Source organism: Nelusetta ayraudi, unplaced genomic scaffold (assembly GCF_046127955.1).
Source record: "Nelusetta ayraudi isolate G7.1 ecotype Tasmania unplaced genomic scaffold, CSIRO-AGI_Nayr_v1 ptg000042l, whole genome shotgun sequence".
NCBI lineage: Eukaryota > Metazoa > Chordata > Actinopteri > Tetraodontiformes > Monacanthidae > Nelusetta > Nelusetta ayraudi.
In genome coordinates this window covers 20,736,622-20,752,433 of record NW_027466092.1, presented here as the reverse complement: position 1 = coordinate 20,752,433, position 15,812 = coordinate 20,736,622, and the positions used below count along the sequence as shown (strand labels likewise).

Below are 15,812 nucleotides of genomic sequence, written 5' to 3'. Positions count from 1 at the left end.
GTTGTCGGTTCGTTCTTTGTCGCATATTTGCCGCGTATGTCTACCACCAAGAGTGCTCCAGTCTTTTGTCTGAATGCTCAAACGTCCCGAAGAGTATGCATGTCTGCGTCTTTCAATGCAATAAGGGAAATATGTGCATTTGTGCCAGATTCTATTCTGCATGGTATTCCACTCTCACAGCATTTCTGCCTGCTTTTTACTTACTGTATGTATGACTAACAATGAAGCAGGACCATCAGATGATGATTTAATGAGACCAATGATCCAATGGCCAAAATCTACTCTAGGTGGCAAAAAAATGTCGGACATTTGGACTCCCTTGAGGATCTATGCACGCACAATTTCCCAGTGGTGTACTCTAATGCTTCCAAGTATACATACACATATAAAACCCTGACCATATACATATACAGTATGTATGTATGTATGTATGCACAATCCATCCTTTGTTGTCACTGGCGAGCTGCAAGCTGTAAAAACAAGAGCTCCCTCAGAGGTTCTCCACTTCCTCTGACGCGGATGTTTTCTGCGGAGGAAGTCATGGGAGGATGATTTATTTAGAGCTTTAAACACAAGACTTGACAAATGTAATGATATTCAAATGAGCACGATAATATTATGTCTGCGGGGAGCTTTATCCAATTGGATATTAATTAAATATTGAGTGAGCGAAACGTTGTATTTAATAATGAAAGCAGCTCCCCTACTTCCCTTCTCTGGAGAGCCTGCAGTCTGCTCAACAGAATGGGCTTTGTGAATTAGGAGAGCGTGTCTCCACTGCGCAGAAAAACATGTCTACAGTCTTGGTAGGTGATAACTGATGCAAGTCTGTTTAGAAGGCGAGACTATGATTTAGATATCCTATCTCACCCTATATTTACTATTAGTTTATGTCAAGACTCCTTATTCAGTGTGTCTTGTCATTCTATTTACCTTCCCTTGGTGCTGTGATGCATTTTAGTGTTTTTTCTTTAATCTGTCCATGCAATTTTAGCATGCATTTCCCATTTATACAGCAAAGTAACAATGACCAGGTCCACTATTTACACTTGGCGTGACCCGCTGCTTCTGAGTCTGACCCTTACAACTCAACACCTCTGCAACCCCGACCCCCCGAGCCCTTCCACACCCCATAGCCACATATTATCCCTATATGCATGACAAATCCTTGTTCCAAATACCCTTAAATCCATCCATGTGTTCTATGAATTCATCCAGTTTCTCACGGAGCCTCTTCATTTTGGACATTGAGCCCATTTCACGTGTGTATTCAGCAGTGCTGTCAAATGATGTTGTTTTTTTTGTTTTGTTTTGTTTTTTTAGAGCCTTATTTTATTAATATTTCTGCTGCAGCCTGTGCTAATCAGAAGGTTGTCAGTTTAGTCCCCAACCATAACATCTATGGTGCTGAAGAGTCCTTAGGCAAGAATCTGATGCAAAAACCAATGCAATGTTAATTGTCGGTTGCATTAAATGGGGGAGAGGCACAACTGGACCTGAATGCCAAATCACACTGGTTGAAAAGTAGAATTGTCTCCAGCAGCAACCATTAATGGCAACAGGCAAAACTGTTAACACTGCTGTGGTTAGTCCTTGTTGTGTTTCCAACACCTCTTACATGCAAAACATGTGATTCCATATTTACAAATCTCTTATCAAACCATCATAAGCTAGTTATATTTTGATGTTAAGTCACTATGGCTTGTTTCAATGAATTGACAAGTAATGTCTACACGTAGATCTGTTTATTTGCAAGCAAAGCAGCTTCCTCATCTTTTATATGAAGAAGACAGCAGAGACAGCTCAGTCTTCTGAGTTCATTTCAAAGCTTTTACCATTTCAGCTCTAACCTGAGAAAATGATGGGTGAAATTAAATCAAACCACTGCTGCAAGTACATTATTTGACAGCACTGGTCTCCTATTTCAGACCGAGTGGAGATAGAATAAGGTGGAAAATCGTCATTTATTTTTGATGCATTTGTGACCTTTCTGAAGAATTATCTTTGGTTGTGTGATGTTGAGATGTGTTGTTGCAAATCATGTCCCATCAGCTGGAAGCAGGTTATCAGACAGTTGCTTCTCTGCCAACAAATGCAGAGCTGACTTTCCAGCACTTTGTGTTGTCCTGCTTTTCTGTTCCGTTGGTGAGACTGTATTTTTTTGTGCATGGTGCCCATGTTGGTGTCAATCCATCCACAACTGAATTCTCTGATAACGTATTTCAATGTTTTACGTTTTTTGTGTGTGTATGTGTTTTTTTCTTTCCAATAAACTGAAAGGAATGAAGCTGGAGAAATGATCTGCACGACTCTGACTTTGCCTTTTGTCTTTTTTCAGTTCGTAGAGTGCCGCCGCGCTTCTCCATTCCACCCACAGACAATGACATCATGCCAGGCGGCAGTGTCAACATCACGTGCGTGGCGGTGGGCTCTCCCATGCCGTACGTCAAATGGATGCTGGGCGCCGAGGACCTCACACCCGAAGACGACATGCCCATTGGGCGGAACGTCCTGGAGCTCACAGATGTTCGCCAGTCTGCCAACTACACCTGTGTGGCCATGTCAACCCTGGGGGTGATAGAAGCTATGGCGCAGATAACAGTGAAAGGTGAAGGTGCATTTTGGTGTGTTGCAATGTGGTATTAAGGATTCCATAAAGCTTGAGGCAATCCTGGCGATGAGCTGTGTCCTAGAGGCCTGATTGAGAAGTTTCACCGTGAAGAACACAAGTGTTTGGAACTTTCCTTGGCATAATCACATCTACACTGCAGCTTTACAGGAAATATCCCACACTGGTACTGCTGCACAAGCACATGGGGGACATAATTGCACACACACACATGCACGCACGCACGCACACACACACTAGGGCACACTCTCAACTTTTTTTTTTCTAGACATAACATAGATATTTGTCACAATATAACAGTCTGGCAGTAATCTCCCCCTGAAGCATACTTTGGCTGGCATATAAAGACAATATATCGCCCAGAAATGTCTTGCCATGTGCCATGGAGCAGAGAATTAAAGCAATAAATTTACCCGTTAAATTATTAAAGTGATAAACATTGGGAAAAATCTGAGATTAATGACTCGAGCCCCTTCAGCTGCACAACTACGGTGTGTAAATCCCTAATCTCCCAGGCTGGATGGCGCACAACTATATATATATTATTTTCACAAACAAATGCAAAACAGATTGATAGAGAAAGAAATGTATTTTTCAAACAAAAAGTGAAAAGAGGAATACAGTATATTCAGTGTATTATCATTGCAAATGGCTGCTCCTGTTGGATAACGTAATCAAATCATTTGTATTCTTATTTTGGTAGGTGTTAGTTGTTATTCTTTATTTAGTTTTTGATGTGCTATGATAGAGGACGATAGTGAGTGTGAGAATGAGAGCCAAAACAGATTTAGGGTTTCCCAAAAAGAAATAAAAAGGATTATCACAATTTAATTTTGATCAGTCTCAGCAAAGAAAACTAAGAAAACACGCACACCAAAAAACAACAATAACAAAAAAAGTGTCAGCTGTGAAGAGCAACCAGTCCTCTGTCCTCCACAGTTTTTATACCGTCACCGTTACCTTGCACAGGTGGCACTGATCTTTCCTCATTAGTTGGCTCAACTGTGTCTTAGAAAAAAAGCCCACAACATTAGGTTAGAAAACCAACAAATAAATATGCCAAATTTCCAATTTAGAAGAATTTCCATAACATTTTTACATTACTGTTCTTATTTTCTCAGCCTTGCCCAAGGCACCTGGCATTCCCGTGGTGACGGAGCGCACGGCCACCAGCATAACACTGACATGGGACTCTGGCAACCCCGAACCTGTGTCCTACTACATCATCCAGCACAAGTCCAAGTATTCTGAGGATTTGTTTAAGGAGATTGATGGTGTGGCCACCACTCGCTACAGCGTGGGGGGCCTGAGCCCCTACTCAGACTACGAGTTCCGGGTGATGGCGGTGAACAACATCGGCCGGGGGCCACCCAGCGAGGGCATCGAGGCCAAAACAGCCGAGCAGGCGCCCAGCACAGCGCCACGGCAGGTCAGGGGACACATGATGAGCACCACCACAGCCGTCATCCACTGGGACGAGCCGGAGGAGGCTAACGGCCAGATCATGGGCTACCGGGTGTACTACACCTCGGACTCCACCCAGCACGTCAACATGTGGGAGAAGCAGATCGTGCGAGGCTCCAACTTTGTCACCATCCAGGGCCTCATCCCCAATAAGACCTACTACATCAAGGTCCTGGCCTACACCTCAGTTGGAGATGGTCCTCTTTCTCCAGACCTTCAAATCATCGCCAAGACCGGGGGTGAGCGTTTCCTCTACTGCCACTGAGCACATTTCCTAGTTCAACAAAAGTTTAAAACTCGCAGATACGCTTTAACTGTTGCCAGTATTGTCAAAAGCCATGTTCTGCCTTCACCAAATCTTAATTGATTTAAAGTAATAAAAAAGTAATAAGAAATCCAATGTTTCTTTTTTCTTTCCCCAACAAATACAATAAATATTTAATAAGGCAATGTGCATTCATGAAGTTCCATGTGAAGTCTGAGGAATTCATTCTTCTTTTTCTCTGCAGTTCCCTCCCAGCCGACAGACTTTAGGGGAGAAGCCAAATCAGAGACGAGTATTTTGCTTTCATGGGTAGCCCCAGCCCAGACTGGTCAGGAAAATCAAATTACAGGATATGAACTCATGTACAGGAAGCGGGATGACAAGGAAGAGGTAATGATGTCTTGTCATCTTAATTGAGCAACTATCAACAATAATTAAGTGTGTCTACAAAATGTGGACGGCCTGAGATACCCTTAATGGTTTCTGTCAGTATGAACTGAGAATCTACAATGTTGCACCCACAGAAACGCATCAGCTTTGAGCCAACAACAACATACCTTCTAAAGGACCTGAAGCCCTTCACCACTTATACCTTTCGGCTGGCAGCGCGCAGTAAACACGGCGTCGGCGCTTACACCAATGAGATCTCAGCAGAAACTCCGCAGACACGTAGGTCCTCTTCCTTATCGGACTGAATTTCATTTATTTTTTTATTCTTGCGAGACGCACATTTTCAAATGCATTCATTTTTGCCACACACTGCAGAATCTGACAAGTACAAATATATCAGGATGGCACTGAGTGTCGATAAAGCTGGCCAAGACTTAAAGAAAAATCTATGCATTTGAAAATATGTCAACGTTTGGATTTGTAATAAGTGCTGTCAACTTAATCCTACTTCATTGACTTTAAAAAAAAAAAAAAAAAAAAAGAGGTTGCATGGACAATGAGCTAAGGCTTTCTGTGAAGTCAAGAGGCAAGGTTACCAAAAACTGCCTTCTTTTGTCAGGCACTGAAGAAGAATCTGAATAATTGATGGAAATGCACATGCTATATATGCATTAAACTGATGTTTGGATAGCTGTCTGCTCTGATGGGCACTTTACAGATTCTTGTCTCTTGACATTACACAAAAAACACAAATAAAGGGAAAAGGCTGAGCTTTCTATGTAGGCAGGCTGGCAAGATCCACCACACTTTTAACAAAGAGTTTGTCTTGAAATGGCAGTGGCATTTATTTTGAATGATACAAAATGATGAAAGTGATAAGTGAAGCTGCAATATCATAGAAAGCTCAAACTAAATACTGCTCTGACGTTTAGGGCCATATTTTGCGGACAAGACCTCAGATTTATGGAACTAAAACAAATCACGAGCAAAGATCCTGTTTTTATGACATCATTAAAATTAATGTCAATTATGGTAATGACTGTTGCAAATCTGAGGTCTGTGAAAGACCGAGGCAGTGATCAGGTGGGTAAATGACAGAAAAGATGTTCAGTTTTTTTTTGTTTTTTTTTTGAGGTGATTAATGGCGTTTAGAAAAACAAAGTGCATGCCGATGTTCTGAGAATCTACTAAATCAGTCATGTCTCCTTGGGAAGCTGTCTGTTGTACAATCAGGCTTTTACCACAAACCAACAGGCTTCGGAAAGGTTGGTGACAAATGCAACACTCTCTACTTTGAACCAGCTAAAGCATCAACCTTTGTGTTTTTGGATTGATGGTAACTGCTTGCCAAATTCTTCTCATTCAAATATTACTTCTATTTGGAAAGATGACTAAAAATATATATTTGAATAAAAAGTAAATTAGTGTACAATTATTATTGGTTCTGAGAAATTGTATTAGAAAATATGATTTTATTTTTCTTTATTTTAATTTCGTGTTTTTGACAAAGGTAGGTCACATATGTTGAAATTGTCCCGTTTTCAATCAACACCTTCCATTCATCATCAGTGTCACAACCTCGTGCTGTTCTTTGCCTTCCGCTTTATATTTTTTGTGATATTCCATTGATTTATATTTTATTTTTTTATGTCCCATGAGTCGTGATTTTTTTCCCCCCTCATTTTGTGTCATTCTGTTTCTTTTTTTGTTTTCCTTTCATCGTTTGATCGACTCCACCATCATCGCACCAAAAACAAACAAACAAAAACCCTCAAAACTGATGACCCAACATGCTGACTGCTTCGGACCGAACGAAAAAAAAAAAAAAAACCCAACCTCCGAAAAATCCGACCCACCAAGCAGAACCCTCAGGCTCACCACAGGAAGTCAAGTGCTATAGCACCAGCTCCACCAGCATCCTTGTACGTTGGCTGCCACCCCCAATAGAATCACAGAATGGGATCATAACGCAGTACGCCATCCAGTATGCTGCCACGGAAGACGAGGACACGGGCACTCAGCAAATCGACGGAATTTCCCCGCAAAGTTCCCAGTACCTTTTGGAAAACTTGGACAAATGGACAGAGTACCGTGTGACGGTCACGGCTCTTACTGATGTGGGAGCAGGTCCCGAAAGCTTGCCGCAGCTGATCCGCACGGAGGAGGATGGTATGTGTTTGCTAAAGCCACAGCTGCAGATCAACTCCCTCCCTCCTCTTAACATTTAAGCACTAACAACTGCAACCTCCTCTTTTTTTTCTACCCTGCATCTGCTGCTAATACGACTGTCCTCACTCAAAACTTTTGGCCCACTTATGGACTCTGCACTTTTTCTCAACCCAAACAAACTGTGACTTACTTTGCAAAACAGCACCTTTTTTGCCCCCTCCTCCCCCCCCCCACCCCCAATCTGTGCTGCTCAATTTCAACACATGGTATGGTGTTTTACATTGGAGGCCTCCGACTTCCAGTCCCAACTGTCATTTTTGAGGCTCTTTTTTTGTTTTTGATTTTGATTTTTCAATTTTTTTTCTGCAAACTTTTTGCCTGAACTTGACAAGATCAGGACAGTGGGAATAAAAAGGTGGAAGAACAGAATTTTTCAAAAGGCCGTTTTTCTTTTTTCTTTTTTCTTTTTTTTTTTTTTTTTTTTAACCTCCTATCATTTGATTGAGTCATTTTTTTAATTATTTTTTTCTGTGCTCCATTGCCAAAATTCTTGCTGAGCTTCAAGAATTTGGAACACTTGAAGCTCCCCTTTGACTCCACTTTCCTATTTTGGCAAAAATGCATTTTTTATGTTTTAAGTAAATCCAATGAAGCTATTTTTAATGTTTCAACATTAGGTCAGTCGTCAGACCTGTTTTTGCTGTTGTTTTTCGCCCCTTACCATTGTTGAAATATTGATGTCATGCAGTGCTTGTCGCAGTTTGCTGCACTTTTTTCCCTCCCCTACTGCAGCCTTTTCCGCCTCGGCTTTTGGGCAAGATTTTGCAAAGGAGAATAAAGGGGTTCTCTATAATTTTGACCTCTTTTCTTCTATCCCATGGTGTTCCTCCAGTTCCTAGCGGGCCACCTCGTAAAGTTGAGGTGGAAGCTGTCAACTCATCATCAATTAAAGTGATCTGGCGCTCACCGATGCCCACCAAGCAGCACGGTCAGATCCGGGGGTACCAGGTGCACTATGTCAGGATGGTTAATGGGGAGCCCACAGGACAGCCAGTCATCAAGGACATCCTGATTGATGATGCCCAGGTACAACATCCTCCACACAGCAAAGCATTTGATTTGGAACTGTAAGAATTGTGAAGAACTGTGACTCTTTGTCTAATTGATGGTGAATACTAAGGATTTTGAGACAGAAAATGGTTTGCTTGAAAAGAAAAAAATAGTTGCATAGATTTTCTCAAAAGCAATGACTTCTGCACTTTATATCTTGTCTTATTTTCTTTCCATATTCTCCGATCAAAATCAGTGGGAGTATGATGATTCAACTGACCATGTAAGTAGTTCAATGACAATCAAACTCCCAATTTTTATCTCACCTGTTGTTTTCTTGCATGACCGGCATATGCATTTTGTATATTAGGGGTGTAAGATACAGTATCACAACAGAAGCCTAATTATAATAGTTTTAGTTTTACCTTGATGATCAGCAAATCATATTCGATTCATTGACTTCTGAGAATGTAAATGTCAATAGTCTGACCAAATCTTGACTCAAAAAGTTTGATTCTCCAGCCTGGCTGTGTACAGTGATCTGATGGTGATATGTTTTCAGGGTGTGCTGATGTTTCCGTTGCGTCCACTGTGATGAGACGCCGCTCCCGACATCAATCCTTTGTTTGTAACCATGTGCGCACCAACTAAAGTCCTGCATCGTTTCAGGAAATGATCATCACAGAGCTGCAGGCAGAGACCACGTACTCGGTTACCGTGGGAGCCTACACGACAAAAGGCGATGGTGCACGCAGCAAACCCAAACTGATCACAACGACTGGCGCAGGTAATGCAACTCTTGATTTCGCTTTCAATGAGATGCCTGCTCTGCTTAGCTGTGGAAGCAAGGGACATTTGTGTAAATGCAAAAAACACAACCTTTTAGATGCTTTTAGCTGCCATTCATGTTCTCTATTTTTACCTCAGTTTAAGCACTTTTTGAATGTTGCACTACTGACACCTATTTATGCACTGTAAGCACTTTGAGATCATTTTGTTAGACGTAAAGTGCAGTATAAATAACATTGTCCTGATGTGACACAGCAGCTTTGCGGCATTTTAAAAAAGGTTTGAAAGAACCCCATAAGAGCCATTTTGACTTTAGCTCTTTCACAGCCTATGTAGGCAACACACTCAATCTTGCTGCGCTTTTCAAAATGTGAACATATCAGTTTTATAACTGCTTGTCAATTATTTTTTTTTTACCGTTTCAGTTCCTGAGAAACCTCGACTAATGGTCAGTACAACCAACATGGGCACGGCACTCCTTCAGTGGCACCCCCCAGCAGTTACCCACGGCCCCCTGCAGGGCTACCGTCTCCGCTTCGGCCGCAAAGACGTGGACCCTCTCACTGTCATCGAGTTTGCCGAACGAGAGAATCACTACACTACTAAAGAGATTCACAAGGGGGCCTCGTACACTTTCCGCCTCTCGGCACGCAACAAGGTGGGCTTTGGCGAAGAGACGGTCAAAGAGGTCACAACAAATGAGGACGTACCCAGCGGCTACCCTCAGAGCATAACCGCCGAGGGCGCCACAACCACAACCATTCAGGTCAGCTGGCAGCCTGTTCTACTGGCGGAGCGAAACGGTCAAATCGTCAAATACGCTCTGCAGTACAAGGACATCAACAGCCCGCGCAGTCCCTCGGAACTCTTCATCACCGCACCAGAGTCAACAGTCATCTTGGATGGCCTTAAAGCTGATACCACTTACGATATTAAAATGTGTGCCTTCACCATCAAAGGCTCTGGTCCCTATAGCCCAAGTGTCCAATTCAGGACACAGCCTTTGGATCAAGGTAGGACCAGCTCCTTGAACTGTTCACGCCCTCTTTTCCTTTCCCCAAAAAAAGAAAAAAAACTTTTCCTGTGCGCCGCAGCCCCAGAGAGCGAAAAACTATGGAATCAATTAAAGAACTTGTTCATAATTTAACTACTCGACTAATTTCCCAAATATGAAACAACACACACATACAACACAACACACACAACACTCAGTAAGTATGTATGTCACTGCGTCTTTGTCAGTCAAGCAAGTCATTGATGTAAGAGTTGGTGGTGGTAACGAGGTAAGATTTTGTTGAGTTCAGTCCAGTACTAACTTCTTTTAAGAAGGCATTTCCAGGTAAGAGGTCCAGTGGTGACGATGCATAAAAGAAAAAAAAAAAGTGTCTAAATCAGTCACTCCCCCTTTCTTTTAGCAGTGTTTGCAAAGAATTTCCACGTCAAAGCCGCCATGAAGTCCTCTGTGCTGCTGACCTGGGAGATCCCCGACACCTACAACCCAGCTCAACCTTTCACTGTGAGCACTGGCGGGAAAACACGTATAATCCTGACGTTGTTTGACCCAGAGGCGCAAGCACTTCACTTGACACACTCGATCGTCCACCGTGCAGATCCTCTACGACAACGGCCAGAGTGTGGAGGTGGACGGGAGGCTAACGCAGAAGCTGATCACGGGTCTTCAGCCGGAGACGCAGTACTCCTTCCTCCTGACCAACCGGGGCAACAGCGCTGGAGGCCTGCAGCACCGTGTGTCGGCTATGACTGCACCGGACATCCTTCGCACAAAACCCTACTTGATTAGCAAGACAAACTCGGACGGGATGGTGACCGTGGAGCTACCGGCAGTCGAGACATCGGAAAGAGTGAGGTGAGGTTGGAGGAGGGGGGGTGGGGGGGGGTGATTGGCAGTTAGTGGGTGAGTAGGTGAAAAAAAAACAGAATGATGGACGGTTACTAAAAGCTTGGACTTGAGTTAGAAAAAGCACTCTGTAACAAACAAATATCATTTTTATTTGGAGTTAAGGGAGCAACCTGAAAGCCAAATTTAAGTCAACTGTAAAGTTGTTGTTTTTGAAATATGCATAGGAACATTAGACAATAAAATTTGTTTTGGGTATGTGAACTGCAGAGAGACCCTTTCGAAAACCAGTATTACTGTCAAATGCACCCTCCTGACGCATTGTGAAACAAACAAGTTAGCTCAATAGCTGCCCTCATTCAGGGCTAATTCCTCCAAAACGTAGTGATTTATATTCATCCCTTCAATTCAGCCTGATACCCACTTCACCTCAGTCATTACATACTGAAGCCGCCTGGCTCTTTCACGCGCCCCCTTCTAAGCCTTGTAAAATCTCTAAGAGCCTTTCAACAAAGCCTGGGGTTGTCAAAAGGCCAAGAAGGGCAAAGAACACATCTGATTGTCGACTGACAGCATTTTCCTTTCTTCCTGCTCCACTCCGTGCCATGCCAGGGCTTAAGCCAATTATGTCCATATTAGCCTGCCACTGCAGCGTCTCCGGCTGAAACACAAGGCAGCGAGCTGCCCAACCTGGAAACCCAGAAAACTCAGGGATCGTCCTCCGTCCCGCTACGCTGACGGATAGAAGAAAATCCCTTTGAAATCCCCTCCACCTTGGCTGCTGAACTTCCAGGTCTCCTAATTAGCCCGACGTGGCCTCGGTGGGATGTGACCACAATTGCTTTATTACAAGAGACAATAAAGGAATGTCGCGGAGAATGTCATTCCATGCTAATTGCATCGTATCGTGTTCAGTTTTCGCAGACTTCCCCTCCTGAATACAGGTCGGCACTTCGAACCCGCACCAGAGTGTCTCTGGTCTTGCTTTCATTTACCGAGCGAGTAACAATGACCTTTGTGACTCAACGCGAGGCAAACCCTGTCCTTTGACTATGACTTTGACTTGAATAATTGATCTTTGATACAGTCTAAAATAGAATAATATCTATTATCTACTTTTTCTTCTCTCTTTTTAACCAGGGGGTATTACATTGTGGTTGTGCCCCTGAAGAAGCAGCGAACTGGCAAGTTCTTCAAACCCTGGGACAGTCCGGACGAGATGAATTTAGAAGAAGTAAGTAGCACGCCAAATACCTACGCGCATTTCTATTCTACTGTTATTATTCTATAATATAATTATTATATTATAATATAATAATAATATCATTATTATTCCGAGGAGCTTTTAACAGCGTCGTGTTTCTGTGTGCACACTGTACACGTTTCTTTCCTCTAAACTGGCTCAAAAAAAAAAAGTAAGTTGAGGCAGTTGAGGGGGCAGGGGGAACCGGGAGACGAGTCTCGCTGATTGACGCAAATAGCTGCAGAGAGCACTGTTCATATGGAAATGAGAACATGAAGTAGCCATCAAGTGCACTGCAAACTCAACCCCCGGTCTTCCTCCTCCTCCTCTTTGTGTCTGTGGTAATTACCTGAAGAGCTGCATCAGGCCTGCACGTCTCTTCTCATTTTAGGGAACGCTCGGCTACCGAGTATGCACAAAGCACTCAACAACTTTTATATTTAGCCAGGTATAATAATTCAGCAGGCTTTTTGTTTGTCTTCCACAGGCACAATTAAACATGCAGGGAAGTTGCACTAATGTGATTTGTCGGCGCTGATGCAGTGATTCTGTATTTTGTGAGTTCTGTCGAACTTTGAGTCGAGGGACACACGTTCTCCAGTTGCAACAGTTCAGTATAATCTTTCCTTTCCCACCCCCCCACCCCGCCCCCCCGACTCAAAGCCTTTTGTAAATCACAGCTAATTCTACACCTCAGTGTTTCAAGCGTCTTTTAAGAGCGCTGCAATAAATCACATCTCAAAGAAAACACACCATGTCTCATCTGGCACTGGCATTACAGCTCGCGCCTGCAGGCGCGTGCTGTAGCCTTGACCGATCGCCCAAAAGTCGCCCCTCTCTGTCAGAATTTATTTGTTTGTCAATACTGGCACTCACCTTTTCACAACTTTTCCCAAGGGCAGCTAGATTTAGCCGTGTTGACGGGAGAGATGATTGAAGACATTATCGCGCAGCACCAACATCCCTGCAGCCAAAACAGAGCACACACACTGGCACACACACACACACACACACACACACACACACACACACACTTTAGTGAATGACAGTTGCATGCAAAACGCACACACACACGCGCGCGCGCGCACGCACACACACACACACACACACACACACACACTCAAGTCGGAGATGTGAAATTAGACGCCAAACAATGAGGCTGCTTGATCAGCATAATTATTATTCATAGTGGAACTTTAAACTCTTACTATGAACAGGACGCTTCTTGCACCGTGCAAAAAAAAATCCCTTTTGTGCGAGGAAAGAAAGTTGAAAAAAACTGATATTTACTTTTAATTACTGAAATTATTCTTTTCACATATCTACAACTGCATTTTCACTGTATGCATAACGTTGGAATTGGGTGTGTGCCAACTTTGAAATGGATGAGAAAATCACAGTAAATGAAATCAATCGCAAACAAAATTTCCCTTGTTTTGCTTGCAGCTGGAGCTAAAATGCGTCGGAACGGAAATAAAATGAGCTGTGTAATTTTTTTTTTGCTATTCTTCTATTCTTTTATTTTACAATCCTTGAATATACTCTGATGTTTTGTACGATGGAAATCTGCACCATCTTTTAATTTCCCAGCCTTCTCCTACGTGAGGAAAAAAAAAACAGTTGGAATAAGTCATTGATCTTTTCTGTAATCGTCAGTTTCTTGCAATCAGAGCGTTCAGCGTCGCAATCAAAAAGGGAAAGAGAGAGAAATCAAGATTGACTGATCTGGCTGCTGTGGCAGCGAGCTGGAATTTGTCCCCGCGTGTTATCAACTGACTGCTCTTCTCACTCTAGCTGCTGAAGGAGATAAACCGAACGAGCCGAGGCCTCCGGTTCCAGCGGCAGGCGGAGCCCAAACCGTACATCGCAGCCTACTTCAAAGAGCTGCGCAAAGACTTCACGCTGGGAGACGGGAAGCTCTACGGAGAGTTTGAAAACAAGCAGCTCCAGAACGGACAGGAATACATCTTCTTTGTGCTCGCCGTCCTGGAGATGTCAGACAACGTAAGTGACCACGTCCCACACGCCGTCATCTTGCGTATCTCCTCGCGTCTCAGACGTTACTCAGCTCCATATGCGAGCTCGCGGGCTTTGTGGGTCATCCCACGGCAGCAACCTGCAGGCCTCCCCGCCGAAAAGCCTTTGCATGTCACTCGACAAAGAAGGTGAAATCCTCTACATCCCGCTACCCTTTTTAGTTCCATGTGCTCCTGTGAGCTCTTGTGAGGCTTTCGCTCATGAGGGAAAAAAAAAAAAAGAAAACTTAAAGCTGCAGCTGGCCCGAGAAACTGACCTGCGTCGCTTTAGGGAGAGAAACCCCCCAAGACCTTAGCTGATCTCAAGAACACCTTGATAAGAGGGCTCCGCTTTAATTGGGTCCTACGTGCAGTCCTCCTTATCTCCACTGCCGCGGCTGCTGCTGCGTGCACGTCGGCCGCAGAAAGCCGCATGATTAGGCAGCCGCAGGCGTGATGATGGATTTGATGAGCTGTCGGGTCTATAGTCCTGTCTCGTACTCTCTCCACTAACCCCGAGTTCAGGTGGAGCCAAAACGATAATGACGGACAGAGGGAAAGCTCTCATTTGCCCACTCAAGCATATATTTTCCTCCCACAAGACGTTTTTTTTTTTTTTTTATCTCCTTTCAGAATATGAAATAGTTCAATCAAGGCTCCTCTAAAGGCGAAAGTATTGAAGATCATTTTGATTACCTAAACTGCAGCTTGGCAGAAATTACACAGCAAAACTTTTAAATTACTATTAGATGTTTTCTTTTTTTTTGTAGATATCTGTGTGGTTAATTAATGAGGGTCTGGAGGTAACACTGTGAATATTCCGAGTTAAACAAGCCTTGATCTCATTCATTGCTTCCGGAATTCAGTACAAAATCGTTGTCCGTATCTACAAGTGGAAGACAACAGTGTAAATCTGAATATCTGTTTGCAACTTCTCAGATCATGTACGCCACGAGCCCCTACTCTGACCCAGTGGTGTCAGCTGACATCGACCCGCAGCCAATCATTGACGAGGAGGAGGGCCTCATCTGGGTGGTGGGCCCCGTGCTGGCCGTGGTCTTCATTATATGCATCGTCATTGCCATCCTGCTCTACAAAAGGTGAGTCAACGCGTCACCATCGGAACTCAGACGTGTCCCACAATGAGCAGTCTGAGTAAATCGGCCGTCACGTGACGACGCTGACAAGCCATTGTGAAAACGAAATCAGGACACGTCCATTGCCGAATCCCGCAGTCACTGAAACACACTTAAAAGTGTGGGTTGAGGTGGGATAAAATAAATCAAGCATTTTTGCACCAAATCAAAACAGACTTTTCTGCCTAAACCCCCCCTAGTGGTAGCGAGACCTCATGCTGTCACTGTTCATCAGTCAAGCGTGGGAAGGCAGAACTTTTACTATCTGCTTCCTGTCACTGTGCGTGTTCGTGTATCTGTGTGTGTGTGCCTGTGTGTGTGTGTGTTGCTTCAGACAGGGCCTCAGGCCACTGGGCCAACTCTCTTTTCACAACTAATCCGTTCCACAACCGAAACAGTGGCTGCAAATCCTCACTGTGACCTCGTGCCATATCACTCGTGCACAAGATACATACATACAGTTGTTCTTCTTTCCTCCTCTACACAAGTTCCCAAACTGTTTTTCAGCTCGAGACCTAAACATAATTTGAGTGTGTCGGCAGGATAGCGAACATGAGGAAAGACATTGTGAATGACTAAAAGTCCTAATTTGACAACGCAACAAAATAATAACTGTGTTGTGTCTACAAAAATATACAAAGAAAATCCAATTCAGAATAAAAGTGCATTGCTGAAATATTAAAAAATATATATATATATTGTATATATATATATACAATATATATGTATATTGAGATTCTCACTAGCTCATGATGAATTTCAGCTATAAACCTGAACAGGAACTGAGGACATAATAAAAGCAAA

At 43.4% G+C, this 15,812-nt stretch overlaps 1 protein-coding gene across 24 annotated transcripts in view; it reads left to right on the top strand.

Moving 5' to 3' along the window:
- LOC142894201 (receptor-type tyrosine-protein phosphatase delta) overlaps positions 1–15,812 on the top strand; it is a 167,300-nt gene that overhangs the window by 128,937 nt on the left and 22,551 nt on the right. For 8 of the 24 annotated variants that reach the window (XM_076035428.1, XM_076035450.1, XM_076035435.1 and 5 more), the window contains 14 exons: positions 2,339–2,608; positions 3,751–4,332; positions 4,603–4,748; positions 4,883–5,027; positions 6,612–6,917; positions 7,810–8,003; positions 8,224–8,250; positions 8,637–8,754; positions 9,182–9,769; positions 10,172–10,272; positions 10,367–10,623; positions 11,755–11,848; positions 13,652–13,861; positions 14,812–14,972. In XM_076035428.1, the coding sequence (XP_075891543.1) occupies positions 2,339–2,608; positions 3,751–4,332; positions 4,603–4,748; positions 4,883–5,027; positions 6,612–6,917; positions 7,810–8,003; positions 8,224–8,250; positions 8,637–8,754; positions 9,182–9,769; positions 10,172–10,272; positions 10,367–10,623; positions 11,755–11,848; positions 13,652–13,861; positions 14,812–14,972 (3,199 nt within the window). The remainder of the gene's footprint in view (positions 1–2,338; positions 2,609–3,750; positions 4,333–4,602; positions 4,749–4,882; positions 5,028–6,611; positions 6,918–7,809; positions 8,004–8,223; positions 8,251–8,636; positions 8,755–9,181; positions 9,770–10,171; positions 10,273–10,366; positions 10,624–11,754; positions 11,849–13,651; positions 13,862–14,811; positions 14,973–15,812) is intronic. The other 16 variants (XM_076035449.1, XM_076035440.1, XM_076035434.1 and 13 more) reach the window with 3 other exon arrangements.